Source organism: Syngnathus acus, chromosome 20 (genome assembly GCF_901709675.1).
Source record: "Syngnathus acus chromosome 20, fSynAcu1.2, whole genome shotgun sequence".
NCBI classification, from domain to species: Eukaryota; Metazoa; Chordata; class Actinopteri; order Syngnathiformes; family Syngnathidae; genus Syngnathus; species Syngnathus acus.
In genome coordinates this window covers 6,110,079-6,131,036 of record NC_051104.1, presented here as the reverse complement: position 1 = coordinate 6,131,036, position 20,958 = coordinate 6,110,079, and the positions used below count along the sequence as shown (strand labels likewise).

General features: G+C 41.7%; 2 protein-coding genes and 1 long non-coding RNA gene across 4 annotated transcripts in view; 1 reads left to right on the top strand and 2 right to left on the bottom strand.

Moving 5' to 3' along the window:
* Positions 1-1,058: 1,058 nt before the first annotated feature.
* LOC119139186 lies at positions 1,059-19,024 on the bottom strand. The gene is made up of 3 exons (XR_005101314.1): positions 18,991-19,024; positions 2,291-2,295; positions 1,059-1,899 (listed from the first exon to the last, which is right to left on the bottom strand). It is a non-coding gene; the product is annotated as an uncharacterized LOC119139186 (long non-coding RNA).
* On the bottom strand, positions 2,785-9,379 carry zcchc2 (zinc finger, CCHC domain containing 2). 2 transcript variants are annotated; one of them, XM_037279642.1, is made up of 14 exons: positions 8,447-9,379; positions 7,388-7,502; positions 7,227-7,297; positions 6,890-6,961; positions 6,554-6,654; positions 6,218-6,321; positions 6,077-6,139; positions 5,822-5,876; positions 5,631-5,754; positions 5,479-5,528; positions 5,221-5,288; positions 4,900-5,028; positions 3,194-4,720; positions 2,785-3,018 (listed from the first exon to the last, which is right to left on the bottom strand). In XM_037279642.1, exons 1-14 carry the CDS (start codon positions 9,290-9,292, stop codon positions 2,957-2,959), a joined length of 3,387 nt encoding a protein of 1,128 aa, XP_037135537.1. In that variant the 5' UTR covers positions 9,293-9,379; the 3' UTR covers positions 2,785-2,956. The 2 variants fall into 2 exon arrangements, with proteins under 2 accessions (XP_037135537.1, XP_037135538.1); XM_037279643.1 differs by having other exon boundaries at positions 7,227-7,294.
* si:dkey-225n22.4 (collagen alpha-1(XXI) chain) overlaps positions 10,469-20,958 on the top strand; it is a 26,168-nt gene continuing 15,678 nt past the window's right edge. The window contains exons 1-17 of the mRNA XM_037279644.1: positions 10,469-10,604; positions 12,384-12,508; positions 12,587-12,723; positions 12,796-12,915; positions 13,173-13,289; positions 13,462-13,648; positions 13,709-13,874; positions 13,941-14,163; positions 15,119-15,292; positions 15,450-15,527; positions 15,627-15,638; positions 15,881-15,970; positions 16,040-16,084; positions 16,288-16,332; positions 16,449-16,493; positions 16,573-16,608; positions 17,010-17,063. Coding sequence (XP_037135539.1) covers positions 12,427-12,508; positions 12,587-12,723; positions 12,796-12,915; positions 13,173-13,289; positions 13,462-13,648; positions 13,709-13,874; positions 13,941-14,163; positions 15,119-15,292; positions 15,450-15,527; positions 15,627-15,638; positions 15,881-15,970; positions 16,040-16,084; positions 16,288-16,332; positions 16,449-16,493; positions 16,573-16,608; positions 17,010-17,063 — 1,611 coding nt within the window. The 5' untranslated portion in view covers positions 10,469-10,604; positions 12,384-12,426. The remainder of the gene's footprint in view (positions 10,605-12,383; positions 12,509-12,586; positions 12,724-12,795; positions 12,916-13,172; positions 13,290-13,461; positions 13,649-13,708; positions 13,875-13,940; positions 14,164-15,118; positions 15,293-15,449; positions 15,528-15,626; positions 15,639-15,880; positions 15,971-16,039; positions 16,085-16,287; positions 16,333-16,448; positions 16,494-16,572; positions 16,609-17,009; positions 17,064-20,958) is intronic.

The window sequence follows — 20,958 nt, the reverse complement described above, 5'->3', positions numbered from 1 at the left end:
GGGGAACGTTAAGCGATGACATAACAAAGCCTTGACCTCTGATGGCGAATGATGTCAGGGTTTGATGAAGAAAATGACATCGGGTTGAGCTATTGAGAAAAGTTTTACGATGTTGTAGTGGTTAGCCGTCCTGCCTCACAATCAAAACACCCCTGATAGGAAACTAGGTGGAAACTTGGAGTGCTCGTTTCAGAAAGACTGTCATCTGGAAAGATCTCAATTTTATCTTCTCATTGTAATTCCAGTACATACCATTTGGGTCACTCGCATGTGTTCGAGCTTCTATCTTGACTCTGGACTTGCGCTGTGCACCCGTAAGGGGCGAGACTCGTTCTTCCTCGCAGATGATGCGTTGCCCTTCTGCTGCGATCCAGCGTCGGAGCCGTTCGCAGTCCCTTGGTACCCGGGGAGTCTCAACCGTCCCCTCATCGAAGACCCTGGCTTCAATGTGGTTCCTGTGCACACTCCTGTGGTCTTCTCGCCTTTCTCGCAGGGGTGGGCATGGGTTATTCCGCTAGCCGTGCTGCCTGATGTGGGGGTCGGTCCCTCCCGATTCAGGGATGTGCTCGCCTCCTACGCTCTGGGACTGGCGCCGGGACCCAGCTCGGAGTGTTGTCTGTGGGCTTTCCCTGGGAGTCTAAGTTTGAAGCAGGCGGTGGCTGCATCCATCATCTGTGGACCACTGGCTGTACTGGACTGGCCTCCAAGAATCTAACACATTCCAATGGTTTGGTACATCCACTGTGAATCACGTCAGGGATTTTGATGGGTTGCTATAGCCACAAAAAGAAAATGGCGGCTTCTCACGATGGCATTGAATTCATCACCTGTTTCACAATTGACTGTATCGGGATCTCTACTAAGTCCCCTTTAGTTGTCAGAGTTGATATGATGTAAAAAAATGTTGTGGTTCAAAAATATATGTGATGACATAAAGGTTCATTTTGTTTTGGAAGGAGTCACTTTTTTAGTGTCGTCATGAAATAAAAGAGCATTTGTATCATTTATCTCGAATCATTGCGACAATAGATCTTCAAGCAAAAACCCTATTCTGAATATTCATGACAACACATTTCTCCTTTTATTGCTTTTAATTGAAATGAAAACAGATTGCATAAAATCCAAATTTTGCTCTAGAAATATATCTGGCATTCCAGTATCAAAGAGTACAGTAAACAAGAGCGACCCCAAGCAAATGAACAGTACTATTATTATTATTTTTTACACCATTGAGGTCAACACAACACTCACGTTTAACTCCTCCCCTGCACAGAATATTTACAGAGGACTTCCTTCTTCACAAGTCCGACTGGTGGACATCAGCAGCGCTTGTGATTCAGTCTATCAAATTGGGAAAGAAGTCAGACGTTGGAAGCAGTGTGGGACAGAAGTCATTTGCCCTGACCATTGTCACCTTCCCTCATCATCACCACACATTAAAATTCACAACCAAAGAAATGTACATGCATAGTTCTTCATTGCAATAGCAAGCAGCTCTAACCAACACGACATAAAGCAGTGGAGGACATTTTGTTACCAAACCAGTATGGAAAGCGGTCCGTGCATTCGTTTGCTATCCAGGATCCAGTAGGGCTGCTCAATTAATCAAAGACAATCTCAAAATTCATATAATCGAGGACAAACGATTATTTGGTGTTTCCGTTCTGAGCCGTGCATACGCAAGTCAACCGGGATATCCCCGCACGTTATGTTATGTTAAATGTTGTACAGAGGCCGAGATCAACCCAAGTCAAATTCCCTGTTTGGGATGCACAAACTTGCTCAATAAAGCTGATTCTGATGTTCAATGAACAAAAGGTCATAAATGAATGTTCAATAAATGCTTTTCCAATTTCAAATACATGTGATTTCAATATTGAACAGAATAATCCAGCAGCCCTAGCCGCTACTGTCAGGTTTACAATTGCCTATAGATGCTACAACATGGTGACAAAGTGCTACTTTTTTAGAAATGAAACCACTCAACTCACCTCTACGCACGAAGTTTCTCGGCACCCAGGTGCCATCAAAGCACTTTAACTCAATGAAGCTCAAACTCACGTTAACATAGTTTCAAGACACCAAGAGGCCACAAGGGGGCGCCACACACAACAACGAAAGTAGGTGAACTTTAAGGTGAATAAAGAATATATATGAAGCAAACGTGAATTTGTGAATGCCACACTGTAAATATGCAAAGGTTCACTGTACTCATTGAACTGAGAAAGATCTTATTGTGTTTTTGTAGTATCTGCAGGTGACAACGAATGTTAATAATACAAAGTAAAACCTCGGCTTGAAATGCACGTCACCTCTCATGTCAACATTCTGAAAATGCGGGGGGGAACGGTCAAAGCAGCAATTATCTTCAAATGCCCACAATCTTATTGCGTGGCAAAACAAGCATTCGATTCACACATCTCACATCAGCTTCCTTAAATGTGGCGTACATTCAAAAACTTACAGTGAGGTCAACACAATTATTTTCTTAACAATTACATTTTGATTACCGTCTATCTGAAAATATTCCGTCAAACAAATAAAACCTTCCTAAGAACAGTAATGTCGACAAAGCATAAATAGCAGGGTTTAAAAGCAGGAGAACTTGTTTTTTTTTTTTTTGTTCCATGTTGCTCAGGCTTATCTTCACTTTAAAAAGTCTGTAAAAGCCCCCTAAAAGTAATAATATTCCTCATCATAATGATAATAATCAAGTAGTAATAAGTTAAATGTTTTCCAACCCTCAGTGCAAAAACATCCAAATTCATCTGAAAGGGGAGGAACTCATGTGCCCCAGACGTCGAAATGATTTCATGTGAATAAGGTTTAGGCACAAATACTTTTTGTCGCTTTTGTCCGCTGAGCCCTTAGCGGTGGACGCTTTCTTCCTGTTATGTTGTTGCTTTTTTTGAGCACACGGAAGCGCCAGGGTCACTGTGGAAACAGCTCCACTTTTTCAGTCAGCGCCGTCAAGTGCCTCGGCGACATGCGAAGCCGCATACTTTAACCGGAAACCACCTGGAGGGAGAAAGCAAATACCAACTGCAATTCATGCTGGAAGGTATGTTTGTTGTTTCGCATTTGTGTTGACAAATTTGCTCGGTTACCCATCTGTGGTTACTTGATGAAAAATTCAGGCATTGGGCTGAAAGGACAAAATGGCGGTTAAACAAGATATATGCTGCTGGATTACCTTGCTGTGCGGAGTCTATGGAGGGCTGATTGCAGTCCTGAGCGTAGTGTCCGCTCACACCGCAGTTGGAACAGGACACGCTCCCGTTCTTCTTATTGACTCCGCCGCCCCCGAGTGAAGCAGCTTGAAGCATCCCAAGAGGATTGGGATAAACGTGCCGGTAAATGCGCTGGAACGATGCGACCGGTGTCATCTGCTGTTGGAGGTTGTAGCTCGCAGCGGCGGCCGCCGCCGCCGCCACCACTTGCGTGCTCAGCATGTGAGACGACACGTCTGCGTGGCTGTGAGGATGCGAGTGGATGGGGCCGTAGGCTGAAGGGTGGCCGGGGGGCGGGGCGTTTGGGTAGAAAGGTGGCAGGGCGGCGGCCCCGTTGGCCTGGTGGGGTGGCTGGCCCTGGGTGAGGTAGCTGTTGATGCACAGGCTCGTGAGTTGGAAGAGAGGGGGCGGGACGCTGAAGACCTGTCGCACCGCTGCAGCCATTTGGTGGTTGGGGAAAAACAGCGGCGCTTGGCAGCCGCTCACGCCGTTGCCGCTGCCTCGACTGCCGCAGTTGTTGTGGCAGCCGCAGGTCCCGCAGCCCATCAGATGCTGCTGTTGCTGCGGCGGCTGCGGTGCGGGCGGCTGGGGGGGCACTTGTTGCTGCTGACTCTGCGGAAGCGCGATGGGATTGTCACAGCCACTTCCGCAGGAAGCGCCGGCATTGCTGTAAGATATACAGTCACTGAGCGCCGTGCCGTGAGCAAGTGCTGGGCTGGGGGCGGGGCCCGGGGTGTGCGTGGGCACGGCCGGCGGCACGCCTGCTTGCACATGTCCACTAGCTGCCGGCGCACCTCCAGGTGGCAAAGTGAATGCGGATGGCAGAGCAGACCCGAGGGTTAAACCGGGATGCTTGGCGTGGGAAGCCTCTCCGTGAGGCAGTGACCGCGTCAGACCTGAACTTAGCGCGGCCGCGTCCTGGCAGGGCAGAGAGGATGGGTACATGGCGAGGCCCGAAGACGTGGCACCGATAGGTCGCACCGGGGCTTGCTGTGCGGACTGGGAGCCGACGGGAGTAGAAGTGCTCTCCGAGGAGCCATCGTGACCACCTTGGTTATGCGGCAAGGCGGTTTTGAACCTCTGGACTAGAGGCTGCACACCGGGTTGGAAACCCATTGACGGGATACCAAAAGTTGGCATGATGTCCCTTTTTTCCGGTTCCCCGGGGCCTGGCATAACCGGAACCCCCGGAGGCATGGGCATCATCAGCGGTCCAGAAGAAGGCTTTCCATCCGGGAGGACGCTTTGGCTGGGAAGCGGAGGCACGGTCAGTGGAGGGTCACAGGCGCCGTTTGGAAGCACGTCAGGATGCATGAAGGAAAGAGGGGGAAACTGCAAGTTGTTCTCTGGGCCTGTAAAGTCTATCTGGTTGTTTGGGGACAAAGGGTGGACAGACATCAGGTTTTCCACGACACTTGGATCACTTTGACGGGCAAAGAACATGTTGGGGCCTGCTACTTGGAAGGAGTCATCAGAGTGACTGTCAGTATCTGTGAAACAAACACCAAAGGGAGAACAAGAATGAATACATTGCCACTCATGCATCATCCACTCATTCTTTTCTTTTACAGATGCCATAAAAGCAAATTTGGTCACACATTTTTGATCACATAGGTCATCAGGAAATTTGCCTTTTAGCACAAGAGTATCAATTTTTTTTTTTTTTTACCTTTATTGTTATCATCTTCACTATCCAGACTCTCTACTCCTCTGTGTTGAGGACTTGACGGAGAACTGTAGCTCTCTGATGACGTTTCACCAAATGTGTCCGGTCCAGAGCAAGCAACAGCTACCAAACCTGTATTGCACATATTGGTATCACAAAAAAATAAATATGTTCCTTGTGGATATAGTACATAGACAAACTTGACCTACTCAAAATAAAGAGAACGATGAATCAACGGGAATCTTTGATTTGATATCGGCAAGACAAAAAAGGACAAAGAAAAAAGAAAGCTACACTGCCAGGTATGGTTACACCAACACCCACCTTTATTTTGAGGCAAATGAGTTGGTGCCAGATTACCATTTATCAAATAAGATCCTTTTTCTGTGCCTCTGTAGATAAAAAGAAGAGAAACCCCAAGGTGAGGCAAACAATGCAATAGAAATCCTTTAAAGTGTCAGCATGTTTTTAAATCGGGAGATGTAAAATAAACAGTCGTCCTTATGGTTATTACGCCGTAGCATCATCGTCAGGGCTTGCCATGGTAAAGTGGACATTTGAAGACCATTACTGCTGATCTACCTGTCTCTGCTTTTAGCCTTGGCTCCTGGGTGGTTTCGTTTCTCCGTTTCCTGAGGTGGACAAAAGGAGAAGGAAACTTTTGTCAAGTTCTGATCAGATTCTTGAAGAAACTTATTGCGACAACAATCCACATCATAACAACCGTCCCCCACCTGTTCAGGTTCCGGCACGCTTCTCAGATTGAAGCCTCTTTTCCTCCTTTCTGATGAACCACTGAGCTCAGCGACATGAGGTCCTCTCCAACTGTCTCCCTGAGGCCCTTTTGCACTGGGCAGACTAAAGAGAAGTCTTAGCAGCATTTGTTTGAAACCATTTCCCACTTGACGCGAGACGTTCGGCTTACCTTTGACTTGCACTCTTGGCACCGTGCTTTTTCTTATGCCCTTGACTGTATGATTCTACGCCCACAAAAAAAAAAAAGATGATACGTGAGGATCCTTTTTTCGAGTTTAATTTGAAGACAACCAATCTCAGAATAATAATCAGCAAAGTCAGAAAAGTTTCATTTGTCAGGTCTCATTCACTGACTTTTTATAGTCACTCGGTTCTTCTTTTGCAACCCTAACTTCTCAGTTTTATTGAAGTGATGAGGTCTCACCTTCATCTTGACTTGAGGCGTCAGAGCAATCACCTTGTAAATTTTTCCCAAGCTGACAGTTGCCTAGACCAAAAACAACACAAACATTTTACTATAAGCTCGACAATGATTAACCGTAAAACATTGTTACGAGTTCCTTACAACGGCAACTTGATGGTTTGGTAGAATAACTGGAGTCGCAATTGAAGAAGCTGCACACCCTCTTGGTCTGTCTGAAAATTGGAGGCGCAGCAAGGAACTTTTCCCTGGAGATAGGAGTAAAAGGAAAATTGGAGGCTTTTGTGTCTTTTCAAGTGAGGCTAATAAATCATGTCAGCTCAATAACAACATGTGGTAAAACTGCATTCACATGAACTCTTAGTCATTGAGACAGCAGTTCTCTGTGTTTCACTTTTAATTCAATGAAACTCGTCTTGTTGTGTTTGTGTGCAGGCATGTACAGATAAGCATGGTTGGCCATATAGCAATAAAAAGTACCTGAGGCTTTTCTCGCACTCTCTGCTCTCATAGTGGTGCCCCTGGCTCAAAAGTCTCAGGAGGCTCTTCTCAAATGAGTCAGTGCACTGATCTTTAGGAAGCTGCAAAGAGAAGGTTTATAAATTGCACTCCAAAAGAAAAGTGAAAGTGGTTTCAATTCCGTATTTTCATGAAGTGATTAATTTGATTAGAATGTTTGCTGCGGATTAATCTAATCAACACCTCTATAATGATAAAAACTCTTCTAATGTCATGACCAATGTTCCACTGGCGCTATTTAAGTTTTTGGCCCAGTGACACCATTTGAATCATCACAACCCATTCAAATGAGCTTACCTTAAAAAGGAAATTTTCCAATTCCAGATGAGTTTTGGTCACGTGACTAGAGGAGGAGTCTGACCACTTCACCTGAAACCAAGTCGAGGTGTCATGAGTAAAAAAAGGGTCATGACGTTCTATCAGATGAGGTGGGTCTCCCCAAAATAAAACAAAACAATTTCAGCTATGCTATTCAATGATTTGGCTCGGTAGAAACAGAAAATGACTCAACAACGTTGAGCTTTGGATAATCCATCTGCTCTGTTGCCATATATTTAAATACAAGTACTAGACATTCCCATTTAAGATTGGTAAAATATGTCAGATTAAATTACAATTTGCTAAAGTTTCTCACCTCAAAGTTGTATTCCTTGTCTATTCTGGTCAGAGAGATACACTTGAGAACAATTGCCTCTATATGCACCGCTGGGGAGGAAAAAAAAAGGGAAAATATTGCAATACTTAAAAGATAATAAGGACAAATATTTGATGGCACGAAGTTGTGTTCATACTCACCTTCTTTTTGTATCGCCCCGCGTCTGGAGCGTCGGCTCTGACAAGGAGGATGGGAGTCTGCACATTCTCCCAAAGACGAAGAAGGCAGATAATCAACCTTATGTCCTGGCAATTCCTGGGATTAAAAAGACAACGGTCAAGCTCGTGAGCCACTTTATTGCATGTCATTTAAAATTCAACAGCACAGCTAGACCAAAAGGTTGACAAAGAGGTCAACTAAACCTTTCGCTACCTACTAGAAGAGCATTCAATTTGTTTGCCTGTCACGATATATCACTGGCATAGATAGCTAAGGACACCACTAAAGTAGTGTATCTGATTAAATACTAATTAATTTAAGTATTGATTAAGTAGTTTCACCGGTAGAAGTGGAAAGGTTCATGCAAACACGTGCAGTGACAGTAAGTGGCCGCATGGCATGTGTGTAACTGGCAGCAAAAGAAACTTTTGTATCTGACAGTTTCATTTTCCCTGAAGAGAAACTGTACTTTGACATCTACGAGAAATGACTGTATAACAACAACAGCATGCGTTTACTATCTTGAGTTGTATTATAAAATAGTTGTATATTATACCAAGAGGTTACATAAATTGGACAATTATATCGTTATTTGATGTTAGCGGTCTGAAGACTGCATGTGATCACATCCAAGTGTCCTTGAGCAAGAACCCTCCATTGCTCCAGATGCGGCACCATCAGTAGCTGAATGAGAACTTGCAAAACTTCGCGATTATAGAAACTGAAAGGGCATTCATTAACTGGACTTACCGAGACTTGACCCCCACCTCTCCCGTGTTGTACAACTGTTGTGACAGCGTGAATTGCAAAACTTAAGCCTGCTAGCAGCAAGTTAGCATTAAGCTTCGCTGCAGCTAAAGCACCAGCTGTCACTCGAGAGACGAGAAAGAAAACTAACGGAATGAAAATAAATTCCTTTGGTAATGCTTAGCAAGTGATGATGTGCAGATTTAAAGTAAAAAAACCGAACTTTCTGAAAATAAAACATGGTGAAATAAAACTAGTAAACAAGAGCTAGCTTAGCATCACATTGAGCTTACCGTTGTTTGTGCATTTCGACGAATCTGTCGTCTTTCCTCTTCAATCGCCAGCTCAATTTTATCTAGTTGCGCCCGAAGCGTTTCTCGCTGGTGAAAATGAAAAGCTGGGTGTAAAGAGGCCATACTGAAAAGTAGCGCTAACTGGTCCAAAGGTCCAGGGGAGATCTCGGTGTTTGACACGGCGCATGTTTGTTTGCAAGCATTCCCATCCGGATGGTGCTGAGGGTCCCTGAATGAAGGAAGGGAGTAGTCATATTTTTTGTAGAATAAGGACGGATCTACATGGCTCAGTATGCGAAAGAGTATCCCAGCGCATTCCCTGCTGTCAGATCCGAGAAGCGAAAGACACACTAGTAGCTTAGACCTCACAACGGGGTCGATTAAATCCGTTAAAATCCCCAGCTCGTTTGGATTATTTGCACGAAACTCAAAGTCTCGTAAAACATGATAATCTTTCCGAGCCAGGTCTTCCAAGTACGATCCTAAAAAACGAAGCTCCAGGGGTTGACACATGTGCATCAGCCCGCACATGAACTCGATTCGCTTGGCAGGGTTTAGATGAAGGCCGAACCATTCAAAAATAGTCTCCTTGTCCAGCTGGGGTGGAAAAACATGATCGTTGGGCGAATGCTCCAGCCTGTTGGACATCGATGTGGGAGAGACCACACTGGGGATATGCTGCCGTTCCTTCGGCTCCACTAATGCATCTTCCTCGGTCGTTTCGTCGCCACCTTCCTTGCCTGTTTTCATCCGTAGTTTCATCTTCGGCATTATCGGCGCTGCGAGAACGAGCCCAACGTCAGAATGGCGGGGGTTTACAACTACATTATTGACGCGTTTCGGCATTAAAACACCCAGAGTAAGTCGCTTGGAGTGTTGCTGCTGTTAGCTCGCCATTAAACAGGGCGGCTCCATAGTGGGCTACTATTTCCTTCTTCTACTACATTATTTCCGGTAGAGTAACCAATAACAATCAGCACAGTGCTGCCATCTCCTGGTATGGTTTTAGTATTTCAACTGAATTCAGCAAGTCATGGAAAACCATTTCAGCGTCTTCAGGGAGAGGAGGAGCCATCAGGAAACTAATTCAGGATGATGTTTTACGCAATTATAAATAAGGGTTCTTGCAGAAAACATACAAATAAGCTATTTTTTTCCAAGGCAGAATTTTAAACTCTTAAATTTTAACTCCTGGTTGGTTACTTCTGCATTCCAGATGATAGATGCATCTCCCCCTCACTCTTCTCAGTATCCCAGTAGAGGGCACCAGTGGCTCAACATTCTTAATTAATCTTTTGTACCAATAAACCAAATGTCATCGTCCCTGCGTGTATCAAGAACTCTTAACTGTTTTTTAATTATATACTGTGTTCATCCCTACACCAGGTTAATGTGTTCAGACGGTGACATGTAATTTAGCAACAGCACTTCGACAAGTTGTTATCCCCTCTAATGAATGCCCCTAAAATTGTACAATTCAGAATATCAAAAAGTATTTTCCTATGTGCAGCAAAAAACAACTTTACATTGCTTGCAGTTAATGATGGCAATAGTTTCTGCTTGATCACCCTGATTTAGTAACTTACAAGAATAAACAATCTAGATGTTCTCTGCTTTCTTTGCAACGTGCAACAGATGTTATTTAACATTTATTGTTGAGTCTGTAATTTATTGAAACTGTGCGGTTTACTGGTTAAAACCTTTACATATGCTCCCTTTTTGGTGCTAAAATAGGCTCTCTGTTGGATTAGTGTGTTTAGTTAAGAATTTGTGTTGACATTCTAATTTCTGTATCCTTTGGTATATTTTTTTATTCAAAAGGTGATGAATTAATGAGACATTTTTTTTTAAAATCATCTGATCCAAAATTAACACCAAAAGATGTGTAAAACACAAACCCAAAAGCATATGTGAGATGTGGTCCATGCACATGTACGTAGCACGGGACTCTGGCTACATTTTGTGGTGAAGCCTGCCACGATTTATAAAGGCCTGCCCTGACACTCCTACCATTTCATGTGCCAACCAGAAAGAGGACTGTCACTACCAATTCAGGACTTGAGTCTCCTCATTTTCTCATCTTCGTCACTTGTGAATATTTGACGCTGAAGCACAGGCACGGCCCTGTCATCACTTCTTGACTGTGCTTCCATAGAGGGTAAGCAAGTTTAATTACTTCCTCTCACTCGGGTTTGATGTGCAGGTGGCCTCTTCAGGCTATGTTTTAATTTTAGGATGTACAGAAGTAGTTTTTGTTATTTGGAAACAGTGTAAGATAAAGTGATTTGAGTCATCTGTTGTACCGATGCATGTTTGGGGAACTTTTCATTGTCCTTTTTCCGTGACTTGAGTTTGATTTGGCTACAAGTGACCAACCATCGGGACAATGCGGGGACAAAAAGCTAAATATACAGCTTACATGACCCGCTGTGATTATGGGGCAGTGTAGTTCTCCGCTTTCTGGTAAAGCAGTTTCAGTCCTTCCCATCATGTCTTTTGGTATTTCAACGACATGTAGTTAGAAAGTCTGAAGTTCTCTTCCATCGTAATTACTGTGTGAACGTGTACAATTGTGAATTTGTTCCCTACGTGTACTTCTGTGTGTTTCTACTGATCAAGTCAGACTTTTCTTTTCTGTGAGATTTTCTGCTTATATTCCCTAATGAAATGCAAATTAATTTTGAAATCATCATACGTTGACAATATGATAATATTTATACAGAAAGTAGGCTGTGTTAAGTCAGGACAAAGTGATGTTTTTGGTCTGATCGGCAGACAATCGGAGGACATGGTATTTACTTTTCATTTTGCTCATAATCTTATAATCTTGTAAAACTGTGACATCATGACAACCCATCCATCCCTTATCTGATTCAAACTCACAGAGATTGTAGAGTCTATTTTATATGATTTTTGGCCAAATACACATTGTCAGTCAATGACAGAACATCTACAAGTGGTTTTGTTTTCTCTAAATAACTTGTGGAATTGGTTGACAAAACCGAGCAAAGTCGGCTTAGCGGCGTCTGTGCACAAGGAATGTTCTGTGATTCCGAAGCCAGAGGAGGTGGTTGATGTGGTTGGTGCACTGCAGTAGGAATTTAGTGTCAGGATCCACCTAGTCCGGTTGTGTACATGTAATGAAGAGAAGAAACTCAAGGAGAGCTTGCAAAGATGCAAGACGAGAATTTGCGGCGGGCACGTTTTGGAGGATCCCTGAAAAGACATTTTTAGAAACGCTGGGCTCTCATTTTGATGACTGTTTGCACACCACACTCGATGACCCGACATTTTTCAACGTTTATAAATAGATACTACAGAGCCAGACCGGTTGTGTGCGAGGTGCATGCGTGTGGTTGATTCTTGAACAAATATCGTAACTTTTGATGAACAGTATACAGTATCCATTTTGCTTTGCGTATTTTTTAAATAAAGATCCACAATATAGTTTGTTTCTATAGTCTCACAGCGGCTTTGACACAGTTCCAGTCGGTCATCGGATTCAGTACAAAATTATGCATCATCGTATAAGAGCAAATTCCATCAGACATGCCAAGAGTGAGAAAAGGCTTTGACAGAAAATTTTGTGGTAGAGCGCTGTCTTGTGTTCAGCTGACTGATCCTCCCAATTCTTCAAAACTCCTGCCAATATTTTGCAATGCCCTCTGCTATGTTTATACTGAAGTTTCCCATCAGCGCTCTGCATAGTGCGCACATTGTTATTTAGTCGGGCCCAGCGTTACGGTTGGTGGAAAATGGACGCTAACATAGCTTACATCAGAAATTACGGGACAAACAACTTGTGGTGCAAATTAAAAATGCATGGAAAGTATTTAACATGGCATTGAAGGGAATAATACGATAGTGTATTATAAGATATGTACGGAATGCTGGATGCATATTTGATAGTCTCATGTTGTTTTCAATCACGGTTTAGACAAGTTGGACCGAACCGAGGGGAACCGCCCTCCTAAACCGCCATGTTGCTCTGGGCACTGTGGAGTATAATTGTCTTGCTGATTCCACTGGATGCTGCACAAAAGAAAGAAGATGTCCGAGCAGGTAGTTTGATCCTAAAAATGATATGTCTGCTTCAATTAAAATAAATGTTTTGTTTCTTTGAATTTGTGTTATGTTCAGGCTGCAGCACAGCAGTGAATGACTTGGTTTTTATTGTGGATGGCTCGTGGAGTGTTGGCGTTGCTGATTTTGAAACAGCCAAGCAATGGCTTATCAATATCACCAGTCAATTTGATATCAGCTCCCACTATACACAGGTAGAGCCACTTCACTATATGATCATGTAATGTGTTTTTTTTCATTTTTTGAATATGTTGTGTCTGCTACAGGTGGCTGTGATCCAGTACAGTGACACTCATCGTCTGGAGATCCCTCTGGGAGAACAACAAAGTGCTGCAGAACTCATTCAGGCCATTGGAGGCATCCCATACATGGGAGGAAACACACAGGCAGGCACAGCATTTTTTTTTTTTCTTCCCCAAATACACACTACCAACTGTTATAGTTATAATGTTTGAGTGAAATATGAATATAAGTGTTAATAGAGGGGAGGACATTTAGTTTTGGAACATGTTGGAGTTATGGCTGGCCCAAGTTTTCCTTGAACCGTTGCCGCGGTGTGCTAGTTTAAACTATCATGGAAAATCTCAATTCTAAAGAAACAAGGTGTTGACCTGCTCTAAAATTCAACATGTCTGCTTTGTAGACTGGCAGAGCCATTAAGTTTGCTGTGGACCATGTTTTCGCCACATCCAAGCGAGCCAGCCAAGTCAAGAACCGCATCGCTGTTGTGGTCACAGATGGCAAATCCCAAGATGACGTAGTAAATATTATTCACTGCATGAATGACGACTTGTACTGTCTATCATTCGGTCTCACAATAATTCCAAACCACACTGTAATGAAAACAATGTTATATTTATAACGCGAGACTGTTAAATCCCTTTACTTGTCACCGCACATCCTGCTTTCTAATAATATTTTTTTTTCCTTAGACGGATGCCAGTATTGAGGCACGAGCTCAAAGCATTACAGTGTTTGCAGTTGGGGTTGGTAGCGAGATCACAAACTCCGAGCTCGTATCCATCGCTAACAAACCATCTTCCACCTATGTCCTGTATGCTGAAGATTACACCACCATTGATCGTATTCGAGATTCCATGGAACAGAGACTCTGCGAAGGTAAGCGTCTATTTACTTTCTTTGCTGAGCTTTCCAACTGAATTTTTATTTATCGTCTAGAATCCGTGTGTCCCACAAGGATACCGGTGGCATCTCGAGATGAGAAAGGTTTCGAGCTAATGGTGGGCATGAATATTGAGAAAAAAGCCAAGAAAATTCCCGGGTCTCTGGAATCCGAGACGGCCTTCACTCTTACGTCTTCCACTGACATTACCGAGGACACCAGGTAACGTGCCCTTAAAAGATTAATAGTGTGTTACGTAATTAAATGTAATTATTTTTTTTTTGCTAGAGAGATTTTCCCAGAAGGCCTTCCTCCCTCCTACGTATTTGTAGCCACCATCCGTCTAAAGGGAATTGCCCAAATGCTGAACTTTGACCTTTGGCGGGTGTTATCAAAGGACAAAAAGATCCAGGCTGCAGTGACACTGAACGGAAAGGACAAAACGGTCACATTTACCACCACTAAAATGACAAACATGGAGCAGAAGATGGTCTTCAATATAGGATTCGAGGTGGGTATAATCACACGGCCAAGTGTAAAAGCACGTTAAGTATTTTCAGATTATATTCTCAAAACATGGAAAGAACAGATTCTGTTAAAGCCTCTTTTTATTAACAAGTAGAAGCACTTCCAGATAAAACAAAAGCATTTATTTGAATGAAGGACGACATGTGAAGGATGCCAAAGGTGGGCTCAAAGAAAATCTTTCCGAATCGAAACCGCTACATTTCCCCGGTGGAAACTCGCCGGTGGATGCGTCGCAGTTGGAACGCGTGCCTCGATTTCCATGGCAGTTTATAATAACACATCCTGTCAAGAAAGTAGCCAGGTTATTTTTTCCGAACGCACTTCTTACACACCTCGACTGAAGCGTGGCACACTGAACAGGGTTGCAATTATGTTTTTTTTTTGCGCTTGTTTGATTTGTATTCATTTTGATGTGGCACATCGTGGTAGCCTGTGATTTGTCATTTTGAAGATGTTGGCTATGGCTCAGCCCATCTGAAACAATACCGCCTCTGCTCTCGCACGCGTATACACTTAATGGCTTTAATAAAGAATGGTTAGGGAAATAATAAATGGCTCATGGCGCAATCCTGTAGTGGCATATTATTATTATTATGCGTGGGTGCTTACTGACATGCAGTTTCTGACATTTATTGTTTCACGATTCAGTGTTTCACTGTAATGTGTAACTAAATTTAGTAATCCGGCTATTACGTCACATACTTGCTGTGAAAAGCGAAAAAAGGGACACCTCTAAGAATTGTCGACATTAATATTTCAAAATAATATTAATATTCATTTAATATTAAATACTAAATACAATAGTTCAATATTATTTAATGAAATCATAATTTGGAAAAATAAACAGTTCATTGTTTCATTTTGAAAAAAAAAAAGACACGCACCTGTTCATGCACAATTGATTCAAATTGAAATCATCTTTTTGTACTTTTTGTCAGTCGCTATATGATGGAAAGTGGCATCAGCTTAAACTCCTGGTGAGACCCAGCCAGGTCACTGCTTTCCTTGACGATCACAGGATGCAGGAAATAATACCCGAACCAATGGAGCCCATTTACATCAATGGGAAGACACAGGTGGCAAAGAGACGGGAAATAGATGTCACTGTTCCTGTAAGTACACATTGTAATTCTGAATTACTGCACTAAATATAAGTTCAAAGTCAAAATTTGAACGCCAATAATAATGCAAATGTTAGCGGGTATGATACTTTTTAATGACGGTCAACCAAAGTCTAAACATTTATTATTGATTTTTTATTTATGTTAGATACAAATCCAGAAATTACGCCTGTACTGTGATCCTCTTCAGAGTGAGAGAGAGACAGCTTGTGAGATCTTCTATGTGGTAAAGTTTTAACCTGATTGTACACTCGTGCAAAAGTCACATTTCTACAATGCTTTTTCTGAAAATAACATTCATTTTTTATTCTCTTTTGGTTGACAGGATGATGAAAGGGTAAGTGAAATCATTTGAAGAATTCTTATCGCAAATGTGTGTAATACTCTAACAGTGCTTCTAAATTCAGTCAGATGTCGAGAGAAAAATTAATAAAGCTGTTTGAGCTAAAAGAACCTTACAAAATCAACATAGAAAATGAGCAGGATGTGTTTCCCCAACATTATCACACTCGATACGTATAATACGTAAAAGTTTGCCAGCTTTATTTTTGTACAATGAGTCAACCCTTGCTTCCGTAGTGTCCTCTGAATCGAAAAGCCACAATTGCAGAAGTGGAGGGCTCCAATGGTGTCGTTGGACCTGGGCAGCGTGGCCCACCAGGACGCACGGTAAGAATGCTTCAATCTTGCTTTTTAAAGTGTATTTAATGTGTGGATTTTGTAATAATGTCATTCCAGGGGGACAAAGGAGAGGCGGGATTACCTGGCGCTGATGGTAAGCCTGTGAGTACGCTATTTATTTATATCTTCCTGCTGTGATACACTCAATTATATATATAAAGAATAATACTTCTGTCATTTTTATACATGTTAAAAAAGCTGGAAAAAATGCTCTAAATATTTATCATTCATTTAATTTGGCAATGTAAATATTCTAAATATGTCAAAGATGATTATTTTTGTTTTCCATTGTTTTTCTCGCTCAGGGTGAAAGTGGGAAGCCTGGCCCTCCTGGATTACAGGGGCAGAAGGTAAAAATTGTTATTCACAAAGCTCATTGTTTGTTTAACTAACCCACGCTGGTGTCAATTTGGGGTCCTAAATTTATTTTTAGACCATGACAGGTTATAAAATCTCATTTCTGCAGGGTGCTGACGGCTCACCAGGACCAAGAGGACTTCCTGGAATGACGGTAAGACTCTGAAGAAACAGATGAATGAGTGTTGGCTACTGCTGATAATCACATTTCTATTAAACTCGATTCTATCCAGGGTGACAGCGAGATAAAAGGCTTACCAGGACCACAGGTAATCCTTTATAAAGATGTTTAAACATGAATTATGTAATAAGTGCATACAACCATAGCTAAATTATTCTATGGCTGGAAGTTAAGGGTGAATTTTAAAACTCATATTTTTAATGTCATATTTATTTTATTATATTGATTTTAACGAGTATTATGATAATCCCTCAAGTGGAAATTCTATTAAGTTTCACACCACAGAAAGAACCAGATCGGATTAGATTTGAGATGAAATGGTTTGAATTTACAAGAAAGAGAATTACTGAAAGATGGATTATTCATAATGAATTAATGTGAGTAATGATGTTTGCTTTACAAGTGAACTATTGGAAACCACAAACTCAAATACATAAAGCAAATTATTATGGTCATAAATATTCACATACTTTCTGTTTCCTAATGCAGGGTCTTCCAGGGGAGAGGGGTGAACCAGGATATCCAGGAGAGGAGGGTTTAAAGGTAAGGATATGATTATGTGCCAATTGTAAACAGGGTATATGTACAGACAAGAAAAAAAAAAACACACCAGATTTAGCCTGATGTGTGTGTGTTGTGCACAAATGTGTTTCCCCCTATCACATCACAGTTGGTGGTATTGACTGTGTGCTATTTGAAGTGAGAACAAAAACAAGATAATTACGGTAATGGTGCTGTGTTTGGCTGCATCCGTGTTACATTCCCGCTCTGAATGTCTAGCCAGGTGGAAGCGGGACTCATCACGATCATGCATCAGTAGGCTGTTTGGGGTCGTTATGATCGAAGGTCAAAATTATTGCCGATTAAAAAAAAAAAAAGGCCCTAAAAATGGGAGAGTCACTGTGATGACAGTGTCATTTTTATAGCTGCTATGCAAGATGCATAAGAGCAGTGTGGTAATTGAATCCAGCTCAATTTAATGGCGGTGAGGATGTTGCAGTGTGCCAGAGGAGGCCACAAGTTTGACCCATATACATGTCGTCAATCGGAATAGTTCCCTCGCTGAAACTAAACGGCTGCGCTGAGTATGTGCAACTTGAAAACAGAATGTGATGAAATCAGAGCACACATCTGTGAACACGCCCGCTTGTTACATGTGCGCGCTACTATTTTCAGCTCTCTCTGAACTCCTACGAGTCTTCTACCACTCTAACTTGCAGCCGAAGTCTACTCAGTAATTTGGGACTCTTCCCGCTATCATAATAAACCGTTTCCCACTGTGGAATCTGGAAGTGTTTTACAGCAAAAAAGCAGAATAATGTACAGAAGCACTGAATGGAAAAGAAAAGAGAATTAATATAAAGCTCAAAAATGTGAATTCTATTATGCCCCGTTTTTTTTTTAAACGTCTTCAGTCTTGGATGAAATGAGTATTTTTACTGCGGCCCGAATGCCGAGAGATACAAGAAACACTCGTTTCTTGATGTTGATGTTTCTCGCGCCTAGTGAAGCAGTGAAATGAACAGATGGCTGCTCCAAAAAAGCTTAGTAGAGCCGTGTAAGTACTGTACAGTGGCAAAAGGACACAATAATCCTCATTGCCTGGAGCAGCCCGAGACATGACCAGCGCAGCTTGACAAACGCCAACAAACAGATAAAAATGTCTTTCTGCAACAATGTCAGGGAACATTAAACACCTTAACAATTTACTGGAAGCAGGCTGCAGATCACACGGGATAGCAGCACTGTAATTGCCTCAAGTGTAATTGAATTGGCGTAATTGTCTTCAGACCAAGCGATTTGAGCTGACTTAAGGTTTTATTTCAAAAGAGACGTCAAAGATCCATATTTGGTTGGCAATGAAGAATCTAATGAGGATTATTGATGTAGAAAAAATAAATATCAATTTTATTAATTACCTTACATTATAACTGTTTTGCCTGTGCTGACATTGAACTCACGGAACAAACCAACATTGGTTTGACACATTTGAAGTATTTTCGGTGCACGTTTTTCCCCCTACAATTTTGTTGACATTTATTTTGGAACCGCCTAGGTTTTAATTTACCACAGGTGAGACGAAAACCTCACAAATCCAACAAAGACTCCGTTCATTTCTAGTACAAATGACTAACTGAGTGAAGCTGTTGCATCTTCAAGTCACGCTGAAGGAAACTTTCACAGAGGCAGTCGAGGTTGACTGAAACAATCTGCCAGGTTGTTTACTGGGGATAACATGATGTTAGAATCTTCTTTACTATAAAATATAGTATATACGAATGTAACCACTGGCTAGCACTTGGACTCTTATCAATGACAACCCAGTGATTATGGCTTGGGAATTTCAAGTTAACAACATGGTTCCGGAACTGAGAACCGAAACAGATTTTCCAAATAATCATGCTCTGATTTTTTTTTCTTGCATCATATTTATAGTTGTGAGTGATAGCATTTGTGATTTTATAAGAACACCCAGAAGTCAACCTTGTAGGATCAAACAAAGTCAGTGTGGTCATAGCCTGAGGAAACAACTCAACAGTAAAAAAAAAAAAGAAAAAAGGCTGGTCCCATTCATGACAGCTCCATTGACTGTTAATGAGCCTTGAATTTCACTTTACCATGTGAGATCCTAAACATTAGATTTAATCATACGCTTTCCCACAGTAAACCTTCAAACACTGGAATGTAAAGCAACCTGATATCATTTCTGTTATTATACATTTTTTTTTTACATTCCATGTTACAAAGAGAGATGCTACCTCTGTCATTACTCCACCTGTAATTAATGAAAGTACTGTACTGCATATCCAATTGAAGTATTCAAGTCCTGGACTTATAAACATCTTTGGAGGAGATTTACAGAACATTCATTTGCGATGAAAGAGCATGATAACCTTCAGGACAACTTAACTAATCACCCCAATAGTAGAACCGGGGTTGGCTTGGTAATAAAAAGCCATTGTATAGCTCCCAAAGGACAAACCACTAATACAAACGTAGGAGAGTGCAAACATGACCAGAGACCCAATATTCTCCAAATGATCAAGAGAAAATACACTTAATTGTGGTTCCATAGTCGAATGAGTGGAGCAATTTCTTACATGGATAATGAAGGTCGTTGGTAAAACTCATGAGGCCAACATACTGACCCTTGCATACTAAAACGGAAACCAAAGGATATGCTATTAATTGGCACTTTAGAAGATATAGCTAGGCATTATTAGCACAGGACAGTAGGTGGCAGTGCATCAAAACATTCCAATCATATGGCATTCTTTTTTTCCCCATCAGTTTTAGGTTCTGGGTCTGGTCTTTGTCATTTATTACTGTCATTTATTTAATTTATTACTATATTAGCGAAAAGGACAGTGATAGAATAAAGCAGGAGAGAACAAGATATTTATAGTTTGCTAAGTGTACTGAATGTGTCTTTCCAGCTGTAGCTATATACAGTCAATGTAAAGAGCCTATTTTAGGGCAGTATCACTCCACTTGTATATTTGCTCTTACTTTACACACCCTTTTTCACATTATAATTATGAACACGTGCTTTGAGGAGGGAAAAAATGATATGTCATATGGGCTGTGCACTTTGACAATGAACAGTACCTGACGATGCCACTGCAAGTCCCAAGAGGTGGAAACATTTCATTTTTGTTTATGAATATACCATTTAATGTTGCACCCTCTGAAGATTTTAATCTGATGCGGCATTACCGTGGATTTATTTTTCCATTTACCTAAGCTTGTAAACCCGTTGGAAAGACAACTTAATTGTTTACCAAAGTTCAGTAAACACAGTAGAGTGGATGGGCTCAAATGTTGTTTTTAATGTCTGAACGTGTGTGTGACTTGGCAAATGAAGCAACGTTATATTTTGAGTGGCATGCAAGTCGACAGGGACTAGGCAAGCGCCATGAACGGATTTATTGTACATTTTCCATTGGATTCATCTTTTTTTTCCTCCTCTGGTTATTCCATCTTCCGCCCATATTCCCAAAACATAGTACATGTGAGGTTTTTGAAAATTATCCAATATGACTATGAATGCTTATTTGCCTATGCAATGTTGATGGCTCAACAAACCATTTGTCTTAATTTTCTAAAAAGTGATAGTCTGAATCTGAAATGAACCCAACAGCCTCTTTGACATGTTCTTTGCCAGTGTAGCACACTGGAACAAATTCCCTTGCAAGTGAGTAATTATATCCTTGCTGCTGTTCAACAAACAACATAAAAGTACCAAAAGGTCGGCGAGCAAAACCGGGCAGTAGAATTTTGTGACTCGAGGCTGCTTGCAACTTTTACAGTAATTATATGCTGTGTTGCGGTACAGCATGTGTTAGTTTGTTGTTCCGCTAGCCACAAGGCTCCCCATAAACTCTGTGCGTCACAACTAAAGATTCATTAATTATTCAACTCTGCAGTCCATCGTTAG

Coding starts and splice junctions, on each gene's coding strand:
- zcchc2 (XM_037279642.1), bottom strand. CDS start 9,292: ATGCCGAAACGCGTCAATAATGTAGTTGTAAACCCCCGCCATTCTGAC. Junction 5,755..5,821: donor GCCAAGAGTGCAAGTCAAAG/GTAAGCCGAACG, acceptor ACTTCTCTTTAG/TCTGCCCAGTGCAAAAGGGC. Junction 4,721..4,899: donor TGAAGATGATAACAATAAAG/GTAAAAAAAAAA, acceptor TTTGTTTCACAG/ATACTGACAGTCACTCTGAT.